Source organism: Miscanthus floridulus, chromosome 5 (assembly GCF_019320115.1).
Source record: "Miscanthus floridulus cultivar M001 chromosome 5, ASM1932011v1, whole genome shotgun sequence".
In the NCBI taxonomy this organism is placed as follows: domain Eukaryota; kingdom Viridiplantae; phylum Streptophyta; class Magnoliopsida; order Poales; family Poaceae; genus Miscanthus; species Miscanthus floridulus.
In genome coordinates this window covers 135,062,000-135,081,179 of record NC_089584.1, presented here as the reverse complement: position 1 = coordinate 135,081,179, position 19,180 = coordinate 135,062,000, and the positions used below count along the sequence as shown (strand labels likewise).

Genomic DNA, 19,180 nt, shown 5'->3' with positions numbered 1-19,180 from the left:
TACACTGACATTAATATCTGGAATGAAGCAGATGAGTCATCAGATTGGTTGTTATACTTCCTGAAAGTCGGAACTGAAAAAACTTGTCCTTGTATTCCGATTTCCTTCAAAATTAGGCAGAAACAATCTTTCGGCCTAATAAAAAGCTATAGTGGCCCAACAAAAAAAATAGTTAGGCCCAGCCCAGAAGGCCTTAAACCCTAGAATGAAAGAAACCTCCTCCACGACTGCTCCGCCTCCACTACGGGTCCACGAGGCCCGCAACACAACAATTAGAACACACCTCGCCGCCGCCGCCGAGGACGACGGCGATGATGTGGCGTTCGCGAGCTCGGGCCCTGCTCCTACTCCGCTCGACCATTCCCCGGTCACTGCCGCCTCCTCCACCACCATATGCCACTCGAACCCTAACCCAACTCCCACCTCCCCGCCCTCTCTCCCGCTTCCTCTCCTCCTCCCCAGATCCCATCCCCGATGCCTCTTCCTCCGCCGCCGCGGATCCCTTCCCTGAAGTCTTCTCTTCTCCGACCGAGGCTTCCCAAGATGCCACTGAGGCCGGGGAGGACAACCTGAGCTCGATGTGGGAGGAAGCTGGGGACGCCGACGATATCTTTGCCTCCCCCGGCAGCGCCGACGCCGTAGCCGACGATGAGGAGGTCGCCCGCGTGTGCGCCACCGTCGAGTCCACTCCCGAGGACAAGATCGCGTCCACCCTTGCCGACATGATCGTGGACTTCAACGAGCCGCTCCTCGCCGCAGTCCTCCTTGCTGCCGAGCAATGCTCCTGTAAGAAGCTGATTTCCCTGTTCAACTATGCCGCGAAGAATAACCCCGCTGCCAAGAGCCTCTCGAATCTTGAGATTCTCGTGAGCAAGGTAGTTGATTCTGATGAGATAGACAAGACAGACACTTATTTGCTTTGGGATTCGATTAAGGAAATTGGCTCTGTACCAGGATCAGTGAGTACACCATTGTTGAATGAAATGATCGCCATATTTTGGAAGCTTGAGAAGTCGAAGGCAGCACTGGAGGTGTTTTTGAAGTTCGATGAGTTTGGTTGTACTCCGGACAGTGACAGCTATTATCTTGTTATTGAAGCGGCACGAAAGAAGTCCATGTTCCGCTCTGCTTGTGAAGTTTGTGAGAAGATGATAGGCTCTGCCTGCTTCCCTAATGGTGAGAAGGTTGGCAGGATTTTGACTTACCTTTGTGAGGGGAAGAAGGTGAAGACGGCACACTCATTATACCTTGCAGTGAAGGAAAAAAAGATTCAGATCCCAAAGTCAGCCCTGGATTTCCTTGTTGGTGCTTCGGCAAGGAATGATGAGACCATTGGTACTGCTCTGGAGCTGCTGGAAGAGTACCAAGGGGAGTCGCTTAAGCATGCAGGCAAGTCCTTTGCCACGGTTGTACATGCTTTGTGTAGGGTAAACAAAATGGAGGATGCAAATAATTTGTTGACGAGGATGGTGCAGCTTGAAGAGTACCAAGGGGAATCTCTTAAGAATGCAGGCAAGACATTTGCCACAGTTATACATGGTTTGTGTAGGAAAAAGAAATTGGAGGATGCAAAAACATTGTTGATGAGGATGGTAAATGTTGGCCCAGCTCCAGGTAATGCAGTGTTTAATTTTGTCATCACAGCATTGTCAAAACAGGGAGAAATGGAGGATGCAAAAGGTTTGATGAGAGTGATGGAGAGCCAAGGGATCAGTCCTGATATCTATACTTACAGTGTGCTCACGAGTGGCTACATAAAAGGAGGCATGATCAGTGAAGCCCATGATCTACTTCGTGAAGCTAAGAAAGTTCATCCGAAGCTAAACAGGGTTGCTTATCATATACTTATCCGTGGATACTGCAAGATGGAGGACTTTGAGAAGGCCATTGAGTGCCTAAAGGAGATGAGGAAAGATGGGTTGCTGCCAAATGTGGATGAGTATGACAAACTGATTCAGTCATTGTGTCTCAAGGCTATGGACTGGAGAAGAGCTGAGAAACTCCTGGAGGAAATGGAGGATAGTGGTTTATGCCTAAGGGGTATAAGTCGCAGCCTCATAGCTGCAGTCAAGGAGTTGGAAGGAGAGGAAATGCAGTCAAAGGCGAGCCAAGAAGCATAGTTTCTCTAGGACACTTGAATCCATATGTCTGCTAATTAATTTTTGGGTAGCACCTTTCTTTTTGAGCTTTCCATCTCTGGTGAGCTTGCAAGAAACATCATCTCTGTACGGCTGTACCTGTGTTTGTTTATTGTTATTTACTACAATAATTTTGCATTTATATTTAAATGCTAGACTAACAAAGAAGAATATTTAGTTTTGGTCTGGGGCTTCTGTTTATTTACAATATGAGGTTTTCCATATGTCATTATACATGTCGAGAATTTATTTTCATGTCTTGCTTAAGAACACGAAATATTTTGGCTGCCAATGGAATTCAAGTTAGGGAAATATTCTTTCACATGTTTGGTGATTTAGGATGATGTTCAGTAAGTACTTGTCACCTTTATGTTATCTCTTAGGGCTTTTGAGTTGCAATCAATATTTTCAATATAATTTTATGGCTTTTACAAAAGAACTGATTGCATGACTGGAACTTTCTTTTCATCGATGACTTCTTTTAGACAATTCAGTTAAACATTTGTTGCACTTCTAGTTCTATTTGTATATCTTGAACATAGAGGTCTACATGTGCATCATGAAAATAATTGGTTCCCACCAGTTCTGTTTTCTATCGTGTTGGCTCTGTGTCCTATCTATTACTTTTATTTTTATCAGGGAGTCATGCAAGGTTCTTACTAGTTACTACTGCCAGTGGCTGATGGTAACTGAAATCTGAAACTGATCCGATCCTCTTATAATCAGGCTCTTTAACCCCACTTAGGATCAAATGTTTTGTACTATAGGATAAGTCTGTTTATTAAAACCAGGCAAGTTTTGCTGTTTAAGCTGAATCATAGTTATTGGTTTCAAATATTCATAATGAGCTCTGTGCCAAGACTAGACCACATAGACATAGTGATTAACATATACTCCCTCCATCCCAAATTATAGGTCGATTTGGCTTATATCTAGGTGCGCAGATATAAGCCAAGACAACCTATAATTTGGAACGGAAAAGTAGAACTAGTAGTTGCTTGTTCTTGGTCCTTGATTTCACCTGTTTTAATATTTTAATTGTGCATTGTGTTAGGTGATTTATCTACTAGTGGCATTGTCTGTTGATTCACTAATTCAGTACCTTATATGTTAAAGAAAAAGGTCACAGTATGATGCTATCAATTTTCAGAAGTTTCGATACTTCATGTATAAGCTATACCTGTAGTTAAGCATAGCTGTTTTTCTCGCATTGTTTGATTCCTCTCCGAGTCACTGTATTTGTGTTTTTATATACTTTTGCTTTTCATGTCTTAACTAATTCGTTCCAGATTACTGATTGGCCTCTTACTCGTACCTGCACCACTGCATGGGCTACTGTTATATTCTAGTCATCTTTCAGTACACTTTTTTTTTTGGTTTGCTGCACACTGTGATAGCAACTAGGAAGCCAATAAGATGGGGGCAAGCGGTCACGGTTTATTTGTGCATGGTCAATTTTCCACCAGCACATAGAGCACTGGAAAAAGTATCAGGACAGAGCCTCAATTTACACAATCTGAACTAAATTTTTTCATGAGATCTGTCACCATCAAGTCGAATAATTGTGAAAGTGCTTTCATTTACAGAGTAAATTTTGTACCATTGTAACTGTGGCACCAGTTCTTTTTGTTTCCTGTCGTTGATGTTAATTAAAATTTTTAGCATATCACCGTTTAACTCCGTGATCCACGTTGAGGATTTTGAAATCACTTGTCGCAATCGAAATTTGGCCGGCTAACATATCATGCCTAATACAAATTTTATCTGTTTTTCTTTTCAATGATTCAATCCTTGTCAGTTGTCACTACCATATAAAATCACAAACTGTTGAATGCCTAATTGAGCACTGACTCAGCTGTTCTTGATCTTTCTTAGAAAAGGGGGGGGGGGGGGGGGGGGGGGGGGGGGGCGGGGGTGTGAAACTACTACTGATGTTCTTCCTGTCCACTGATATCGCAAAGCGGCCCCCCACTGGTACGGTGGAAGCAAAGCACACTTCACAGAAAAGATGTCATAATGCATTCAGTTCGCATTGCACCAAAAGCACATCACCGATTCTTCCAACCATAGATGCTGCACATGCTGATGATCAAAACCCGATCCTTGTAGCTGTACATGCAAGCGACATCTATCTTCTGTTTGTTATTTGGTGCCACTAACCAAAGGATCCTCGGGAGATTTGCTCCAGTTTCTTTTGTCACTGTTGTGCCGTCCTTCCACTGTTTTCTATGGGTTTGGCATCATAAACGGGCGGGGACAAATCATATGTTCATTTTCTACTCGAACTTTGAAGTAGTTCCCGTTTGTTCGAATAAGTAAAGTAGCTGTAAATAGAAAACAACAATAATAGGTGAATTATCGTCAGGCACAGCCGCACAGGCCATTCATTTTATCAGCATTCTGTTTCAACTTTCAAATTTGAACTTCAGTAAATCCCTATGTTTGAAGAAATGCACGTTTCAGAAACCGAAACCAAATCTCTGGCTACCTGCATGACAAGTAGGGCCAATCCCCTCTGGAAGAAGTAATCGGGACGAACTGCCACACCACACTGGACACAGCGCCCTCGGATCTGCCTCGCCGGCTCGCCCCATGGTCTCGTCTCGTCTCGCTCGCGTGACACCACCCCATTGGCCGACAGGGACACACGCCGGCGTGGCTGCTCACGTGTTCTCACCCTGCGCTCTCGCCGGCCGGGGCAACTGGCGATGGCGAACGAGTGTCTCTGCCGCTTCCTCTCGGAGTAGACGTCAGGCGCCATTTATTAATTCAACTCTCCCCAACCCCTCAAGCCCACGCTTCCGAATTCACCAACTCCTCCACGCCGCGTCAAGATCGCTCACGCCTTCGCTCCCAGCGACTCCACCACTCAGCCCACCCGCCGGAGCAATGGGGGTGACCCGCGCCGACTTCCCCGACGGCTTCGTCTTCGGCGTCGCCACCTCCGCCTACCAGGTACCACCCGACCGCCGCCGTCCCCATCTCATCCCGCGCGGCCGACTTCGCTTGGCGTCCGTCCCGCCGCGTGCTTGCGCCTTGCCTACGACTGAAGACTGCGCGCCAGCTAGTGCACGCGCTGGCCTGCTCGGGCCTCGGGGGCTCTAGTTCTGAGATTTGAATGGGTGTGTGGGACTGTGGGTTCCCCCCTGGGTTCCACCGTTTGGTCTCTGTTTTTACTGTAGTTCCGAGCTCTGAGGCCGTCATTGCGTTTTAAGCTTGTTCCGCTTGATGATCGGCGTTTTAGCTTGAGTTTGGATGGGTGTATGGAGTTGATTCAGCTTGGTTTGGATGGATGTGTGGAGTTGATTCAGCTTGTCCCAAACGTGCAGAGGCTGTGTCTAGGAACAGGTGCGGATCACGGACTAGCATTCCGTGTATAGGGCACCAGGACTTCTCCGTCAAATTAGTCTCTCCTATATTTAAATTAGCGTCTCTGCTTCGGGTTAATTTCAAGTGCAACTTCTAATGAAGTTTTGCTGTGTCTCTGGATGGGAGAGTACCAAAGATAGATGGAGTGGAAGTTGAAACAGTGGTCCCAACAAAGGATTCCCCATCCATTCATTGCACTAACTAATTATGAAAGTAGTTTATTCATGCCAGTACTGCCCTGTGCTGTCCATAAAATAAGTAACAACTCTTGTTGCTCTAGGGTTCACTGGGCAAATAGTGGACGACAGGTGAACGTTGCCCAGTTAGGAGGTAAAGAGTGCGGTATAGTTGCTGTTAACGTCCCCAACTGCAGGGTGTAGAGTGGGAGAGTGATGGAAGAATATTAGTTGATCCAAAGATGCATAGTCTTTCTGGGACAAAATTGTGCCTGTGCCTAGAGCTCTACACATTAGAAAGACACAGAATGTAAATATAGACACAGAATGAAAATATAGATAGAAAACCACCCTCTTTTCTGTTCCTTTCTCTCTAAAACTTGAAGTTACGCTGTTTGAATTCTTTCCTCTGTAGATTGAGGGAGCAAGAAGGGAGGGAGGCAAAGGAGACAGCATATGGGATGTATTTACAGATGACAAAGGTTTGCTTATCTGGTTCCTTTATAATCTCTTTTTTAGGAGATTCCTTTATGATCTTGAAATACATATATTTAACCATTTGTGTTCAAATGCTTGCTTTTTCAGAACGTGTCTTAGACAGAAGCAATGCAGAAATTGCAGTTGATCACTACCATCGATATAAGGTATTGTCTACCGTCCCTATAGAAGAGAAAAAGAATCAACAAAAAAAAAGAGGGGCAGGGTGGAGGGGCACTATCTTCTTGGTAATAGTAATTATCAATGAATTGAAATGTTTGCTATAAACTTTCAGGAAGACATTGAGCTCATGGCAAGTCTAGGTTTTAGTGCGTACAGATTTTCAATATCTTGGGCGCGTATATTTCCTGGTATGCTAAACTTAACAGATAAAAGATTCACTTATAACTGCACGTGACATGGACCACGATATAAATATCTGCATTTTCTGTTGCTTGTCAATGCTAACACAGATGGCTTGGGGGAAAAGGTCAATGAGCAAGGAGTCGCCTTCTATAATGACCTCATCAACTTTATGATTTCGAAAGGTACCATATGTTTTACTGATTAACTTTAAAGGTTACAGCACTTATAGTTGTTAACCATTCGACTGTCTGACAATAGGTATTGAGCCTTACGCAACTCTGTATCATTGGGATCTTCCAAACAATCTTCAGAAGACTCTAGGGGGCTGGATTTCTGACAAGATTGTGTAAGCCGCTGCAGGCATCTTAAGTGTGCAGTATGATTAACAATATTTCTTGATGCATAAATGGATGATTACATATGAGATTCTTTTCGAGACAATTTTTTATTTCAAAAGTGGTTGCAACTTGATTTGCTGTAGTTTATATGAGTTTCTCACCATAAAAAATATCCCAGGGAGTACTTTGCATTGTATGCAGAGGCTTGCTTTGCAAATTTTGGAGACAGAGTAAAGCGTTGGATAACAATCAATGAACCTCTCCAAACTGCAATCAATGGTTATGGGATTGGAATTTTTGCACCTGGAGGATGCCAAGGTGAAACTGCTAGATGTTACTTAGCCGCTCATCACCAAATCTTGGCTCATGCTGCTGCTGTTGATGTTTATAGAAGAAAGTTCAAGGTCCGTTTTAGTTCTTACATGAATTGGCTTGAGGTCCTTATTTGGGGAGTGTAAATCCTGGTCCTGGCATTCTGGCTCCTGAAAGCAGCTGGTTGGTTCTATTAGTTCTTTGTTAGTATGGGTTCCTTTTTACTCTCTCTTTTTTTGGACTCTCCCACGTTTCTGTATCTCCTGTATCATGCTTACACACTATTTTCCTTGTATATAATGAGAATTGGAAGTTTGGAAACGTACTGCAATTCATTTTATTTCCTACCACATTTCATTAGCTTTGTGGCAGTATATTTTGTTTGTCTGATGGTTTTACATGTTACAAAAAATAGGCCGCACAAGGTGGTGAAGTAGGGTTGGTTGTTGATTGTGAATGGGCAGAGCCATTTTCTGAAAACGTGGAGGACCAAATTGCTGCACAACGGAGGATTGACTTTCAACTTGGATGGTATGTTGCTATTCATATCATTAATGTCACATGGGCATATCTTCCAACATTGTTTAGCTTTCACACTAGTTTTTCCCTAAAAAAGGCATATTTTTTTTTTCACAGAACGTACACATTTATGTAGTATAACGTGCCCACAATTATTTGGTTTTGGGTTCCTAGGATGGTGTGATATCCGCTGACTATTTTCCCCTTACTTAAAGGTACCTAGACCCAATATATTTTGGTGATTACCCAGAAAGCATGCGTCAGCGACTGGGCAGTGATCTTCCAACCTTCTCAGAGAAAGATAAAGAATTCATCAGGAACAAAATTGATTTTGTTGGACTAAATCATTATACTTCGAGACTCATTGCTCATCACCAAAATCCAGATGATGTTTATTTCTACCAAGTGCAACAAATGGAGAGAATAGGTATGGTACTTCAGCTATCAAGGAAAGATAAAAAAAATGTACTATTTAGACACCAGAAGCGTTCAAGAATGTTTCCTTTCACAAGGAGTGGGGACGGGCAGAGAAGAGGAGGGTCATTTGGTCAAACCTTAAAAATTACAAACTTCAATAACTTTTAAATTATTTAGTTTGAAAACATGTAAGTCATATGTGTAGAGTTGTATTGAAAGTATTTGCAAAATATCACAAATTTGAAGGATTTTAACTTTTGAAGAATATTCTAGAAGAAATTAGTGGTTGAGAATGTGCATCGGAGACAGTGGAAAGTATTTGACCGGAGCGAGTAATAAATAATTTGATGAAATTAACTCTCGTCAACTTCTAAGTATGTTTGTCTAAAGGGTTTTCACGGTTCTACTGAGTAGATGGTTTGCACTGAATATTTTCCCCTGAAACATTGTGAGGGATGTAAGGTGAACAACTTCATCCCAACTCCAGAAAGGTGGGTTAAAAATTGGGCATTTCAGTAGGATGGGGAGAGAGACCCTGGTGGAGATTACAATCCTGGAAGTTAGGTGATTTCAGCAACAACATCTAATCAACTCTAGCTATCTGTACAAAGAGAAAGAGTGTTATTGCTAATTGGGTCAAATGTCCTAGGAACACTGGAAAATCGATGTTGGTGTACGTGGCTGAACTGCTATGTTTGCAGTCTTCCTTAGTCCTTGGATCTACTTTAGATTCACTCGAGATCATGCCTGCAAATTGGTATTATCATTATTCTGACATTTATTCTTTTGGCAGAAAAATGGAATAGTGGTGAAAAAATTGGTGAAAGGGTCAGAACTCAGCACTGAACTTCTTTCTCCACGTGTAAATTATCTGGTTCTCTCCTAACTTACTATCTCAAATTTGTGCAGGCTGCATCTGAATGGCTTTTCATAGTTCCTTGGGGCCTTCGTAAAGTACTTAATTATATAGCGAAGAAATACAATAATCCAGTAATTTATGTTACTGAGAATGGTAAGGCTTCCATACTTCCCAAAATCAAATATAGCATATGAATTGACTTGTTTAGTATTTTAGTGGAGACTGAAGTAGTAAAAGAACCAAGAGCATAAACTGTGAACAACTGCTGCACCACTTAATATATTATTGAATATGGGAGCCCAAGATGTAGGTTGCTTGTACTGTCTTATTTGTTATATTAAGAAATAGAGTTTCAACTCTGTCCTATTTTGTATTCTAACTGAACTGCTTAATACGAATTTACAGATATCTGCATATTTGAAAACTTTCATGTTATCCTGCAAAAATTTGGACGGTGCCAAATGTCTGGTTTTGACAGCTACCTGTTCAAAGTATATTAAATGGACAAAAATATTAAGAATAAACTAGGGTGTGAATTCAAAATTTCGGAAATCAAACAAGTGAAATGTACCGTTGCAACACACTGTTTGTTATTGCAATACAAATGATGGTAGTTTTGCTTGCACAAGTAATAGTGTTTAGTGCTATTGGCATGCGATGTTTTTTACCATCTCAATAAAATACAGAGTGTGTGGATTATGATATCCTTACCTAGTTTCTTTCCTGCAGGCATGGATGATGAAGATGATCAATCCGCAACGCTTGACCAGGTCCTAAATGACACGATGAGAGTCGGTTACTTCAAAGGATACCTCAATTCAGTTGCGCAAGCAATCAAGTAAGCTTTATTTTGCTGCCCATCACATAGCGGAGCGTTGAGCCAAAACATGGCCCTTTCTTTTTTTAGAACGTGAGACGCAATATGACTGACACAACTACTAATCATTTGATGCAGGGACGGAGCTGATGTCCGTGGGTACTTTGCGTGGTCATTCCTGGACAACTTTGAGTGGGCTATGGGCTACACCAAGAGGTTTGGCATAGTTTATGTCGATTACAAGAATGGGCTGGCCAGGCATCCGAAAGCATCGGCCCTTTGGTTCTCGCGCTTCCTGAAGGGCGAGGCTGCTGAAAACAAAGCTGACACAAACTGAGCGAACAGCCCACGGCAAGTACAGAACATTACATATACACACACTACACGTTTCTCCTGTTGTTGTATCTTACAGTGACCACCGGTATATGTATGTATTCATCGTAATAGTCTCAGATGTGGTACCTGCCTATACCTAGTCTGTCACTGATCCAACACCTGAAATGTATTCATGCCAAGCAGCACTCTGGTTACAGATAGCTCACACTTGTCTTCTGAACACGAATGCATTCGGTATTATTACAGATAGCTCACACTTGTACTATTCACCTGTAAGTAAGGTTGTATACATGTATTGGCATTACCGATTCAGATGTTCGTTTGTATTGCACTGGAGAGTTTTCATTAGGGTTAGGCACTTTTTAGCAGTTTGAGGGCTCACCGGCTCAGGTTCCTTTATCTTTTGCTGGTGGTGGTACGGAGATGTTCCGTGTCTTGTCAGTGTTGTAGAACAAAGTGGCATGTGACCATTGCTCCCCCATGAAACAAGGGGCGGTGAAACAGGGGCCTATCTCGCCGCTGTAGGGTTCGCGTGAATGCGTGATATGCCCCCTCTATTCCTTGTTGCGTCAAGATGCCGGGCAATGGTGTTCTCGCTTTCAGTTGGTTGGGTTACACGCTTTGCTCCCATCCCATCCCATCCCATGGGTGCCGTCCGTTGCATCCCGCGCTCTGGATGTGATGCAGCGCCAGAACAGGAATCAGGCAGTTGGGAGGGGTTCTTCATCAGGCTTTCGGAGAAGAGAGACGTCCTAGGCCTACTGATTGGTACTGTGCTCCGCCCTTGGCACTTTTGCCTTTGGCATTCTTCGTTGGGTGCCCCGTGCCAGCTGCTGCAAGCAATCCCTACGGGCAGGTTTAGGTCCCTTTCGCCTACTTGTTTCGTGCTGCCAATTCTGTGAGCTCAAGATCTGGCCCGCCATTGCAACAACAGACCCGAAGCCTTGGTTTGGATTGAACGTGTTAACAGGCATCAGGAAGGAACGTGCCAGTTCATTCCCCGAGGCATTGGTGACGAGGAGGTTCGTTTAACCTGCTCACCCGGGTTCGAGTCACCTTATCGGCTTCTCACTTCTGAGCAGGCTTAGATCTGCTTCTGAATTGCATGGGTTGTTTTTCCGGACACGCAGAACTTATCCTGTAGATGGATGAATATGTACCGATCTGGAGCAGCAGTAGTATCAAGCTGTCCAGGCCCTTTAATGATAATGATAATGTAAATAAACAGGGCTACTATGCAACTTTATCACGGCTGGAACGTTGGCAAAAGCCATGGGGATCTTTGCGAAAAGAAAGCAAAGGCACGGCGCGTAAAGCCGCCTGGTTCGTGGGCATCTCGCCCTCACGTGACGGCGTGCGTGCTGCTCACAGTGCCTGGCTATTGCTTAGAGCCCCTAGACTGCTGATGGAGAGGAGAGCGGAGCGGGAGCGGCCCCTAGTAGCCATGATCAGAAGACGCCAGGTGGGGGTGTTTCTGTTTCCCCAAGCCGGAGCGAATCTGCCTTGCTTTCCATGCCTGTCAAAGGCAAAGCGGCCAGATCAAGCATTGGATTCGGCTTGCAGGGTGAATGGACGCCTGCCTCTTTCGCTTCGCCTCGCCTGTGCTAGACCTGGAATGGCAAGGTTTGGTCTTTGGTGCACGTCAGAAGTTTCACTTCTGCTCATCTACCTTCTCGTACAGGTCTTATTCTGTTATTCAGTTCTCTGATGGGCGTGCTGTGTTGTCCTGATTAAGAAAAATAAGTTTGTTAGCGAGTTAATTAGCCGGTAATTGACTGAAATGTCATGGGCGGACTTGAAACTTGAAAGGATACCCTGATGATGGGCATGGGGAGAGAGATCATCATTGACGCGAGGAGGAGCTTGCATGTGCAACTCACGAGACTATGATGGAAAGGAATGCCGGGAGCCAAAGGTTGGGCGTGGGTGATTGCAATTGCAAGATTGGGTAGTGAGTGGTTCAGGTGCCAATGTAGCTGGCTCCTCCCTTCAATCTGCTGTGGTGGTCATTCAGTAATCATCACGCTACTGCTAGTGTTTAGGAGTACCTATCATGCATGTATTCATTCATGCTCCAGCTTTCTCTTGTGCTCTCATCCCAGATGTAGAATTAGAATCTTGCTACCCCATCTTTTTGTCTACCTTCCACATCTCCAACCACCACCACAAACCTAGTATTACTATTGAAATTCCTTTCTTCTCCTCATCAAAACTAAAATAATTATCATAGTTCCTAATCATAGTATTTTCGACCCACCCACCTGCATTAGCAGCCAAAACGATCCATGTGTTTTGGAGGCCACAGGCCAATGGAGATCCCAATTGAAAACAGCTCACAGGCCATTGATTGAGGCCATTAGAGTTTCCAAAGCATCCATCCATACCATACGGTGCGGTGCAGTGCAGTGCAGGGAGGGGACGGGGACGGGGACAAGAGACCCCATGTGGGGCTACGGATCTTTCAAGATGGGAGCAAGGAAAGAGGAGAAGAGTTTGGTAGGAAAGGGCGACCAGGCCAAGCCATGCCGCAACGTTTTGTGGGCGTGCATCCAAGACCCGAACCACCGCTTGGTTGTCACCCTCACATGGAGATGGGGACCCAACGATGGCACCCACCCGAACCACCGCCCGCTTGGTTTCTTCCTCCCATGCTCTCCAGACCATGGAAACCTCTGCCCTCTGGTTTTGACCAGGCACTTGTTGGTTCTTCTGATGTCCCAACTGGAAGCCTACTGCAGCTTTACCGCATTCATCCATGGTTTGAGGTTTCACCTCTTGGCTCCTGCAGTCCTGCCTCCTGGGGCACTGCACTTCGCAGTGTCTGAACTTTACAGGATGCTCCTGTAATTGGAAAGATTCTTCTACTGCAGATAAAATTGTCAGACAAACTGGTAGAGGCTGACTTGAGATGTATGTGCATGGGGTATATATGGTCTGTATGGGCCATTTGTGCAATTGGAAAGATGTTGACAAAAATAATTTCAAAAAGAATATGATGACAAAAACACAGTTGATGGATGACACAGGTTGATGTTTTCTTCCTTGGTACTGCCAGAGTTTAATGGGTTTTGTTTCCTTTTCAAGTACAGCAGAGAGAGTCCAGATACCTTCTTCCAGTTCTGCAGATTTTTTTTGGAACTGTTAAACTTCACTCTTCTGTCATTCTGTGAGATGGATAAATCTACATCTTGTTAACTGCTTCATGTCATGTACAGACTGAACTGAAGACTGAAATTAAGCTGCATACATATATGAACTGCTTATTTCCTCTTCTGATCTAGACTTTATCCCTTCTTATATATAGAAATAAATATTTGCAAAAAATATTGTACATTCTATAATCTACAGGTACAAAAGGTGAAAAAAAGAAGAGCCCGCTACCATTTGAATCCCTCTGCCCTCTGGTGGTGTTCTACCGACGGTCCATGAAAAATTATATTGGCAGACTACCAGTGATCATGGTGATGACACTGAAGCAGCTGAACTCTCATCGTCAGAGAATCCAGCTCTCAAAGCATGAAGCCGTGGGAACAATTGTGGCATCATTGGGTTAACCGGCACTGGGAAATGGCGCACAGAGCTGGCGATGGTACGATCATTGATCCTGCCCACTTCCTTGCAGACCTGATCAAGAACCGTTAGGAAATCCCTTACGACCATGAAGATCCTGAAAGGGTGAGCCTCCTCCTTTGCGGAATCGCCATGGAAGTACTCGGTGATTTCCTTCACGAGCGACAGTGCCACACTCTCCTGACACTGAACCCTGATGATCTCGTCGTCTGCCTTCTTCAAGAACTTCTGCATTCTGTCGTGGAACTGCCACGCATCATCCCTTGACTTCAACTCTTCGTTCAATCGCAGTACCTCAGTGATCTTGTCTATTCCTCCAGCAAGTTTGGTAACATAGCTGCTAAGCACGTCGGAATCCATGGCAGCTGCCTTCTTGACATTGCTGAGCTCGTTGGCAAGGCCAGCCACTACCTGGAGGCCTAGCTTCTTGCACCCAAGCTCTTCTCGTAGAGGATTTGCTTGGGTTCTTGGAGTTGTTTGGGTGCTGGCAGACATACGGGAGCCCTCTGTTCGTATGATCTCCTGTACGACAAAGTGCAGAAGGGTCGTGTGTCCATCGGTGCCTTTGACATCAACCAATTTGAGTAGAGTGTCAAGCTTGAACGCGTGTGCATCCCCACGGTTTGTGCCAACATTCATCCTGTTGCCAGTCTTCAGAACTGCTTCAAGTAGCTTAAGAAATAGCCTGCTGCTTCTAAGCTCATCACAAGCAGCCTGCGAGTAAGAAAAAAAAGGAATTAGGTTGAGGAAACATACTGAAAGGGCTAAAAATTTCAGTTATGTCTGTTACATATGCACAATAGCATAGGGAGAAGATGAAATGGTGCTAATGAAATGGCGATGGCAAAGACATAATGCTCACCTCAAGGGTCTCGAAAGACTTCTTTAGGTAATTGACCTCTGAATCAAAGTTCGCTATGTAAAGCATTGCATCAACTCTTTTGAAGGCAAAAGGCACATCAAGCACTGCCTTGAGGAACTTCTCAGCTGGATTAAGCTTAATTGGAGAAGTCTCCTCTTTGAATTCTTTCAGTTTAATCTCCTCTTCCTTGGTAGGAGCCATCCTCAGCAAGGTCTCCAGTAATTCTGCTCCAAAGTTCTCCGTGTTACCTGAAGGACAGGCATGGTAAATCGGTTAACACATTAGTGAAGCCCATGAAGTGGAAAATGTAGAGCAACTATTACATCTTCAGCAATATAAGTAAAAGAATTCTAGCCCAAAAACTCCAAGTTCTGCACTAATACAACAGGCTTGCAGTGATTTCCACAAAAAGTCATGATAAATGACTGAAAAATGGAAGTTCCTATTGTGAGCAACTATGAATAGAGCATAGAGAGGAATGAGAACAAAAGCAATTTCTCCAACATTCTTCACAGGCTCCCTGCAGATATAACTCTCTGTACCTATTCAGCAGACCTGAAGCAACCGGTGATTTTCAGCATAAATGGACCAGCTATTCCAGCAACGACTCTCAACGGCTCTATGCTGGCATTCACTTCATTCACACGAACTTATTAAAAGCCGAACCATACTATACGGACAAGCATGGCTGCAGTCCAGTCACAAGATAAATATAGTCAAACACGACTCACACAACTCACGAGCAAAACTAATCCTATGCGATCGAAACATCAGTGAACACCAATGTAGCATGTATGCAGAGAATCAAAATGGCTGAATTCTAGGACGTAGAGTCAGCGAGGATCTTGTTCACCTTCACAGAGCGCGTCGCAGACCTCTTCCTTGGTTACATTCAGCGCGCGCAGCAAGATGGCAATGTTCTGCGCCTTCTTCGGATCTAGGACCTTGTTCTCGGCCTTGGGCGTCGGCAGCACCGGCCTCCTCGTCGCCTCCTTGGCCGGCGCATTGGCTGGATTGCAAATGAACAGCGTCTCGATCATCTCCTCGTTCACCCTGCAAGAATTCAGTGAAACTCCTCAAGACACCGACCACGAACAACTGAAACATCTGAAAAAAGATGGAAATGTTCGCAGAGTTCTCACTGGAATGAACTGGACTTGAGCTGATCCCACACCATGACGCGGTCGGAGCTGGCCCGGACCTTGTCCCAGTGCAACGGCTTCAGCTTCGGCCGTGGCGTCGTGTCCTCGGACTTGTCGCCTTGGTCGGAGCTCTCGGGCAGCCGGCTTGGAAACGCGTCGGTGGGTGCAGGGACGCTCCTGAAGTTGGCAGCTTGGGGTGGCGGCGACAGTGCCGGCGAAAGGGTTTCTTTGGACGTGTCGGGCTTCCGGACACGGCTCTCCCAGTAGCCCACCGGCGGAGGCGGTGGCGGAGGAGGAGGTGGCGGCGGCCCTGCAGCCGGAGGTGGCCTTAGCGGGTGTGTGCTCGTCGGTAGGGATGGTGGCTGGGCGAATGGGTTCCTTTCGATGGTGTCGGTGCTGGATCTGAGAGCTGATTTGTCGTTTAGTGGAGAGCACGGTGGCGATGGGGACGGTGGTTTCCGGCGAGGAGGTGGCGGTGGTGGCAGTGTCGGTGCGAAGGGAGGAGGCGGGGGCGGGGTCGGAGGAACCGGCGGGAGGACGACGACGCGCGCGCTTTCCGATCTTGACTTGACGGAGCGGCGGCCGGACTCGCCTGGGCTGGAGAAGGCAGGCGGCGAGGCGGGCGCGGGGGACAGCGTCGCCCCCGGCGAAGATGGGTACGACGGCGTGCTCAGGACCGACCCAGGGGACGGAGTCCTGGAGCGGTCCCGCGCTTCAAGGGCCGCCTGTACTGCAGTCGCCAGAGTCCTGCGCGAGCTGGAGGTGGTCTTCGTTGATGAGCCCCGCGGCGAGTAGAATTCTTCTTCTCCGGACGACGGGGAGCCCCCACCGGGGCTCCTCGACGGTGCCGGCGCGCACTGCCGCGCCAGCGGCGGAAGCGGGCGGAGCTCGGGCGACCCGCCCGAGCTCCGGGACTCCTCGTCGCCGGACGACGTCGTGTCGCTGCTCCTCTCGTCCGCTCTGCTCGCCAGTGTCCCCACGTAGAGGAACTCGGCAGAGGTAGCCGGCGCCGGCGCGGCCCCACCACCGCCACCGCTGCCACCGAACTCGTCGCGCGCGAAGAGGCTCGTCCTTTCCGGGTGCAAGAACTTGGCGTCCCCGCCACCGACGCACCCGCCTCCTCCGCCACGCGCTGCATTGCTCCGGCGGTGCGAGAAGAAGAAGGCGACGGACAGCCCGAGCACGGCCACCGTGAGCAGCGGCAGCAGTATGGCCGGGACGAGCTTGGAGGCCTTCTTGGACCCGTGCGAGCTGCCGGCAGGAGGCGTGGCGCCGCTGGAGCCGGTGTTGGGGAGCACCAGAGCAGGATACGTCGGCTGGTCCTGCCCCGTCGGCATCGGAGGCGGCGGCGTCACCGGCATCGCGGGAAAGAACGGCGGCGGCGCCGACGGCTGCCCGGGCTGATCCGGGACGAAGAAGGGCTGGTGGAGCTGCCTCCTGGCCGTGGCGAGAGCGTCGGGTCCGTTGGCTCCATCGACGCAGCAAGTGGCGAGCAAGATGGGTAACAGCAGCTGCAAGAATTGCAGGGGAGATGGCATTGCGATGGAAGAAGAAGAAGAAGCAGCAGCAAAAGCTGCGTGTGTATGGTGTGGTGTGTGTGATCGACAGATCTTGGAGGAGAGAGACAGAGAGAGAGGAGCGAGGAAAGGAGAGGAAGGGAGGTGAGGTGTTGTAGTGTGGATACAGCTAACAGCTTACATGGAAGTGGAGTATTTTGGATTTGTCCACGACCTCTTTCTCCCTCGCTCGCTCTCGTCTGCGCTCTGCCTCTCCTCTCCTCGTCTTCTACCCTTCTTGGTGTGCGCCTTTTATTTTATTTCGCTTTAGATTAAAAGATTATTTTTTGTGCGTTTAGTGCAAAAGGCGTGTGGGTTGGCCACTAGTGCTGGTTTTAGTTTTTGTGACTGTATTGTAAGAACGGTGGTGGTTGAAGCTTGCCTGGTTTGTTCTCATTCCTTGGCCATTTTCTCGGCTGCTCAAATAAATTAATGGAAGGTTGTTGAAGAAGGGTGCAAGCAGCGACGAAGCCAAGCCAGGAATCGACGAAGCCAGGACTGGCTTCCTCTTCTTCTTCCTCCAGCCCCTTCTTGCCTTCTTCTTCCTACTCATGGTGGTAGCCCGGGCTAAGCCCGGGCTCCATGTAAATCATGGCCGTAGGGGGGGCTGGAGCACGGGTAGCGGGCTCCATGTAAATCATGGCCGTAGGGGGGGCTGGAGCACGGGTAGCCCCCCCGCTGGCTTCGTCGCTGGGTGCAAGATAGCAAAGAGAAAGTGTGCAAGAACAAGCACGAGTAAAATATTGGGGCACTAGGTTTTATGTATTTGCTATTCGAGCATTATGTGAAAATGGGGGCACCATATAGATCTTGCTCATTTGTTATGGAGTTGTTATACGTCAAGCTACAAAATCAGTCCCACATGATTTATTTATTTTTTGAAAAACTCGAAGCATATACTCAAAAAATCATGTAAAAGCCCTCTTTTGGTTTATTGTGCGCATATGAAGGAACTATAATCTCGCTTTCTCAGTGACGATGAAGGAAGGGTCAAATGTGGAAAATAAATGGCATCGAGCAAAGGCAACACCTTATGATGTAGTGATAGATATAATCCTCTTCTATCACAAATAAGTGGAGATTGGCCTCAGTCAATAGCTTGAAACTTTGAATACAAAACATTTTTCATATATATTAAGTCTGAATGTTTGGAAGTGATACGAGTAAATTTATCTTGAAAAAAAATTCATATATATTAAGTTTGAATGGGAAGTGATGCGAGTAAATCTATCTCGAAACATAGTTTCATGAAAGTATAACTTTTTTCATACCTTATTGATGCATTTATATATGGGACAAGGCTAGGAAAGGCCAATGGTAGGCTAAAAATGCCAATGGTAGGCTAAAATGAATTTGTCCCATTTATGGCCGGAATAGGAATGAAGAAGATGATCAAGGGGGACTGTTGGATATATGCATCCAATCCAAAGTCACAAAAATCCAGCCTCCTAGCTCATGATCAAGGGAGTATTTTTTTATCTAAAACACGTGAATAATAAATAAATAAATAAATATGGTGATTACTCCCTCCGTCCATAGAAGGCATGCATGAAGCAACGACACCAACAGTGTGGGTGAGAGCTAGCCTGCCTGATGTCGCATGTAGGAGAGCGAGACGAGCGTCGATGACAATCCCTCCAAACATTCGTGTTACATTACAGAACTCTGACGCGTTTTGGCCATGTTAGCTGCCATTGCCCCAAACCTCCGAGATAATGGATTGCTAGTACTTGATCAGACTGGTTGATCGCTCGTCGAAAACCTTCGAGACTGAAACTGAAGCAGTAGCGAGAGCCATCGAGCATGGTGAATGAAGCAAATCGGCAGCATATATGCCTGCCGCGGCGCATGCGCGACGAAGCCGACGAGTTTGACTGCCTTGAGGCCGCAAGCAAACAAGCATGCTTCGGTAGGTACCACGTCGGT

The 19,180-nt window shown here is 46.4% G+C and overlaps 3 protein-coding genes across 3 annotated transcripts; 2 read left to right on the top strand and 1 right to left on the bottom strand.

Annotated features, from left to right (window-relative positions):
* The first annotated feature begins 47 nt into the window (after positions 1-47).
* On the top strand, positions 48-2,337 carry LOC136453716 (small ribosomal subunit protein mS80 (rPPR6)-like). Its single transcript, XM_066454273.1, has one exon. It carries the CDS (start codon positions 312-314, stop codon positions 2,118-2,120), a length of 1,809 nt encoding a protein of 602 aa, XP_066310370.1. The 5' UTR covers positions 48-311; the 3' UTR covers positions 2,121-2,337.
* A 2,350-nt stretch (positions 2,338-4,687) lies between these two features.
* Positions 4,688-10,450, top strand: LOC136450872 (beta-glucosidase 4-like). Its single transcript, XM_066451524.1, has 13 exons — positions 4,688-5,093; positions 6,099-6,165; positions 6,269-6,327; positions 6,456-6,531; positions 6,634-6,708; positions 6,785-6,872; positions 7,043-7,268; positions 7,592-7,707; positions 7,911-8,122; positions 8,906-8,940; positions 9,022-9,124; positions 9,701-9,809; positions 9,927-10,450. Exons 1-13 carry the CDS (start codon positions 4,731-4,733, stop codon positions 10,123-10,125), a joined length of 1,728 nt encoding a protein of 575 aa, XP_066307621.1. The 5' UTR covers positions 4,688-4,730; the 3' UTR covers positions 10,126-10,450.
* Positions 10,451-13,153: 2,703 nt separating this feature from the next.
* LOC136450871 (formin-like protein 1) lies at positions 13,154-17,478 on the bottom strand. The gene is made up of 4 exons (XM_066451523.1): positions 15,699-17,478; positions 15,410-15,609; positions 14,557-14,804; positions 13,154-14,408 (listed from the first exon to the last, which is right to left on the bottom strand). The coding sequence occupies exons 1-4, from the start codon at positions 17,234-17,236 to the stop codon at positions 13,581-13,583; spliced, it is 2,814 nt and encodes a 937-aa protein (XP_066307620.1). The 5' UTR covers positions 17,237-17,478; the 3' UTR covers positions 13,154-13,580.
* Between the last annotated feature and the right edge of the window lie 1,702 nt (positions 17,479-19,180).

What these genes read in the sequence shown, in the direction of transcription:
- LOC136450871 (XM_066451523.1), bottom strand. Translation starts at nt 17,236, where the DNA reads ATGCCATCTCCCCTGCAATTCTTGCAGCTGCTGTTACCCATCTTGCTC. An exon ending in CTCAAGTCCAGTTCATTCCA is followed by an intron (nt 15,610 to 15,698) that starts GTGAGAACTCTG and finishes GAATTCTTGCAG; the next exon opens with GGTGAACGAGGAGATGATCG. An exon ending in CTGCGACGCGCTCTGTGAAG is followed by an intron (nt 14,805 to 15,409) that starts GTGAACAAGATC and finishes CCTGTCCTTCAG; the next exon opens with GTAACACGGAGAACTTTGGA.
- LOC136453716 (XM_066454273.1), top strand. Translation starts at nt 312, where the DNA reads ATGATGTGGCGTTCGCGAGCTCGGGCCCTGCTCCTACTCCGCTCGACC.
- LOC136450872 (XM_066451524.1), top strand. Translation starts at nt 4,731, where the DNA reads ATGGTCTCGTCTCGTCTCGCTCGCGTGACACCACCCCATTGGCCGACA. An exon ending in TGGATTTCTGACAAGATTGT is followed by an intron (nt 6,873 to 7,042) that starts GTAAGCCGCTGC and finishes AAAATATCCCAG; the next exon opens with GGAGTACTTTGCATTGTATG. An exon ending in TTTATAGAAGAAAGTTCAAG is followed by an intron (nt 7,269 to 7,591) that starts GTCCGTTTTAGT and finishes TACAAAAAATAG; the next exon opens with GCCGCACAAGGTGGTGAAGT.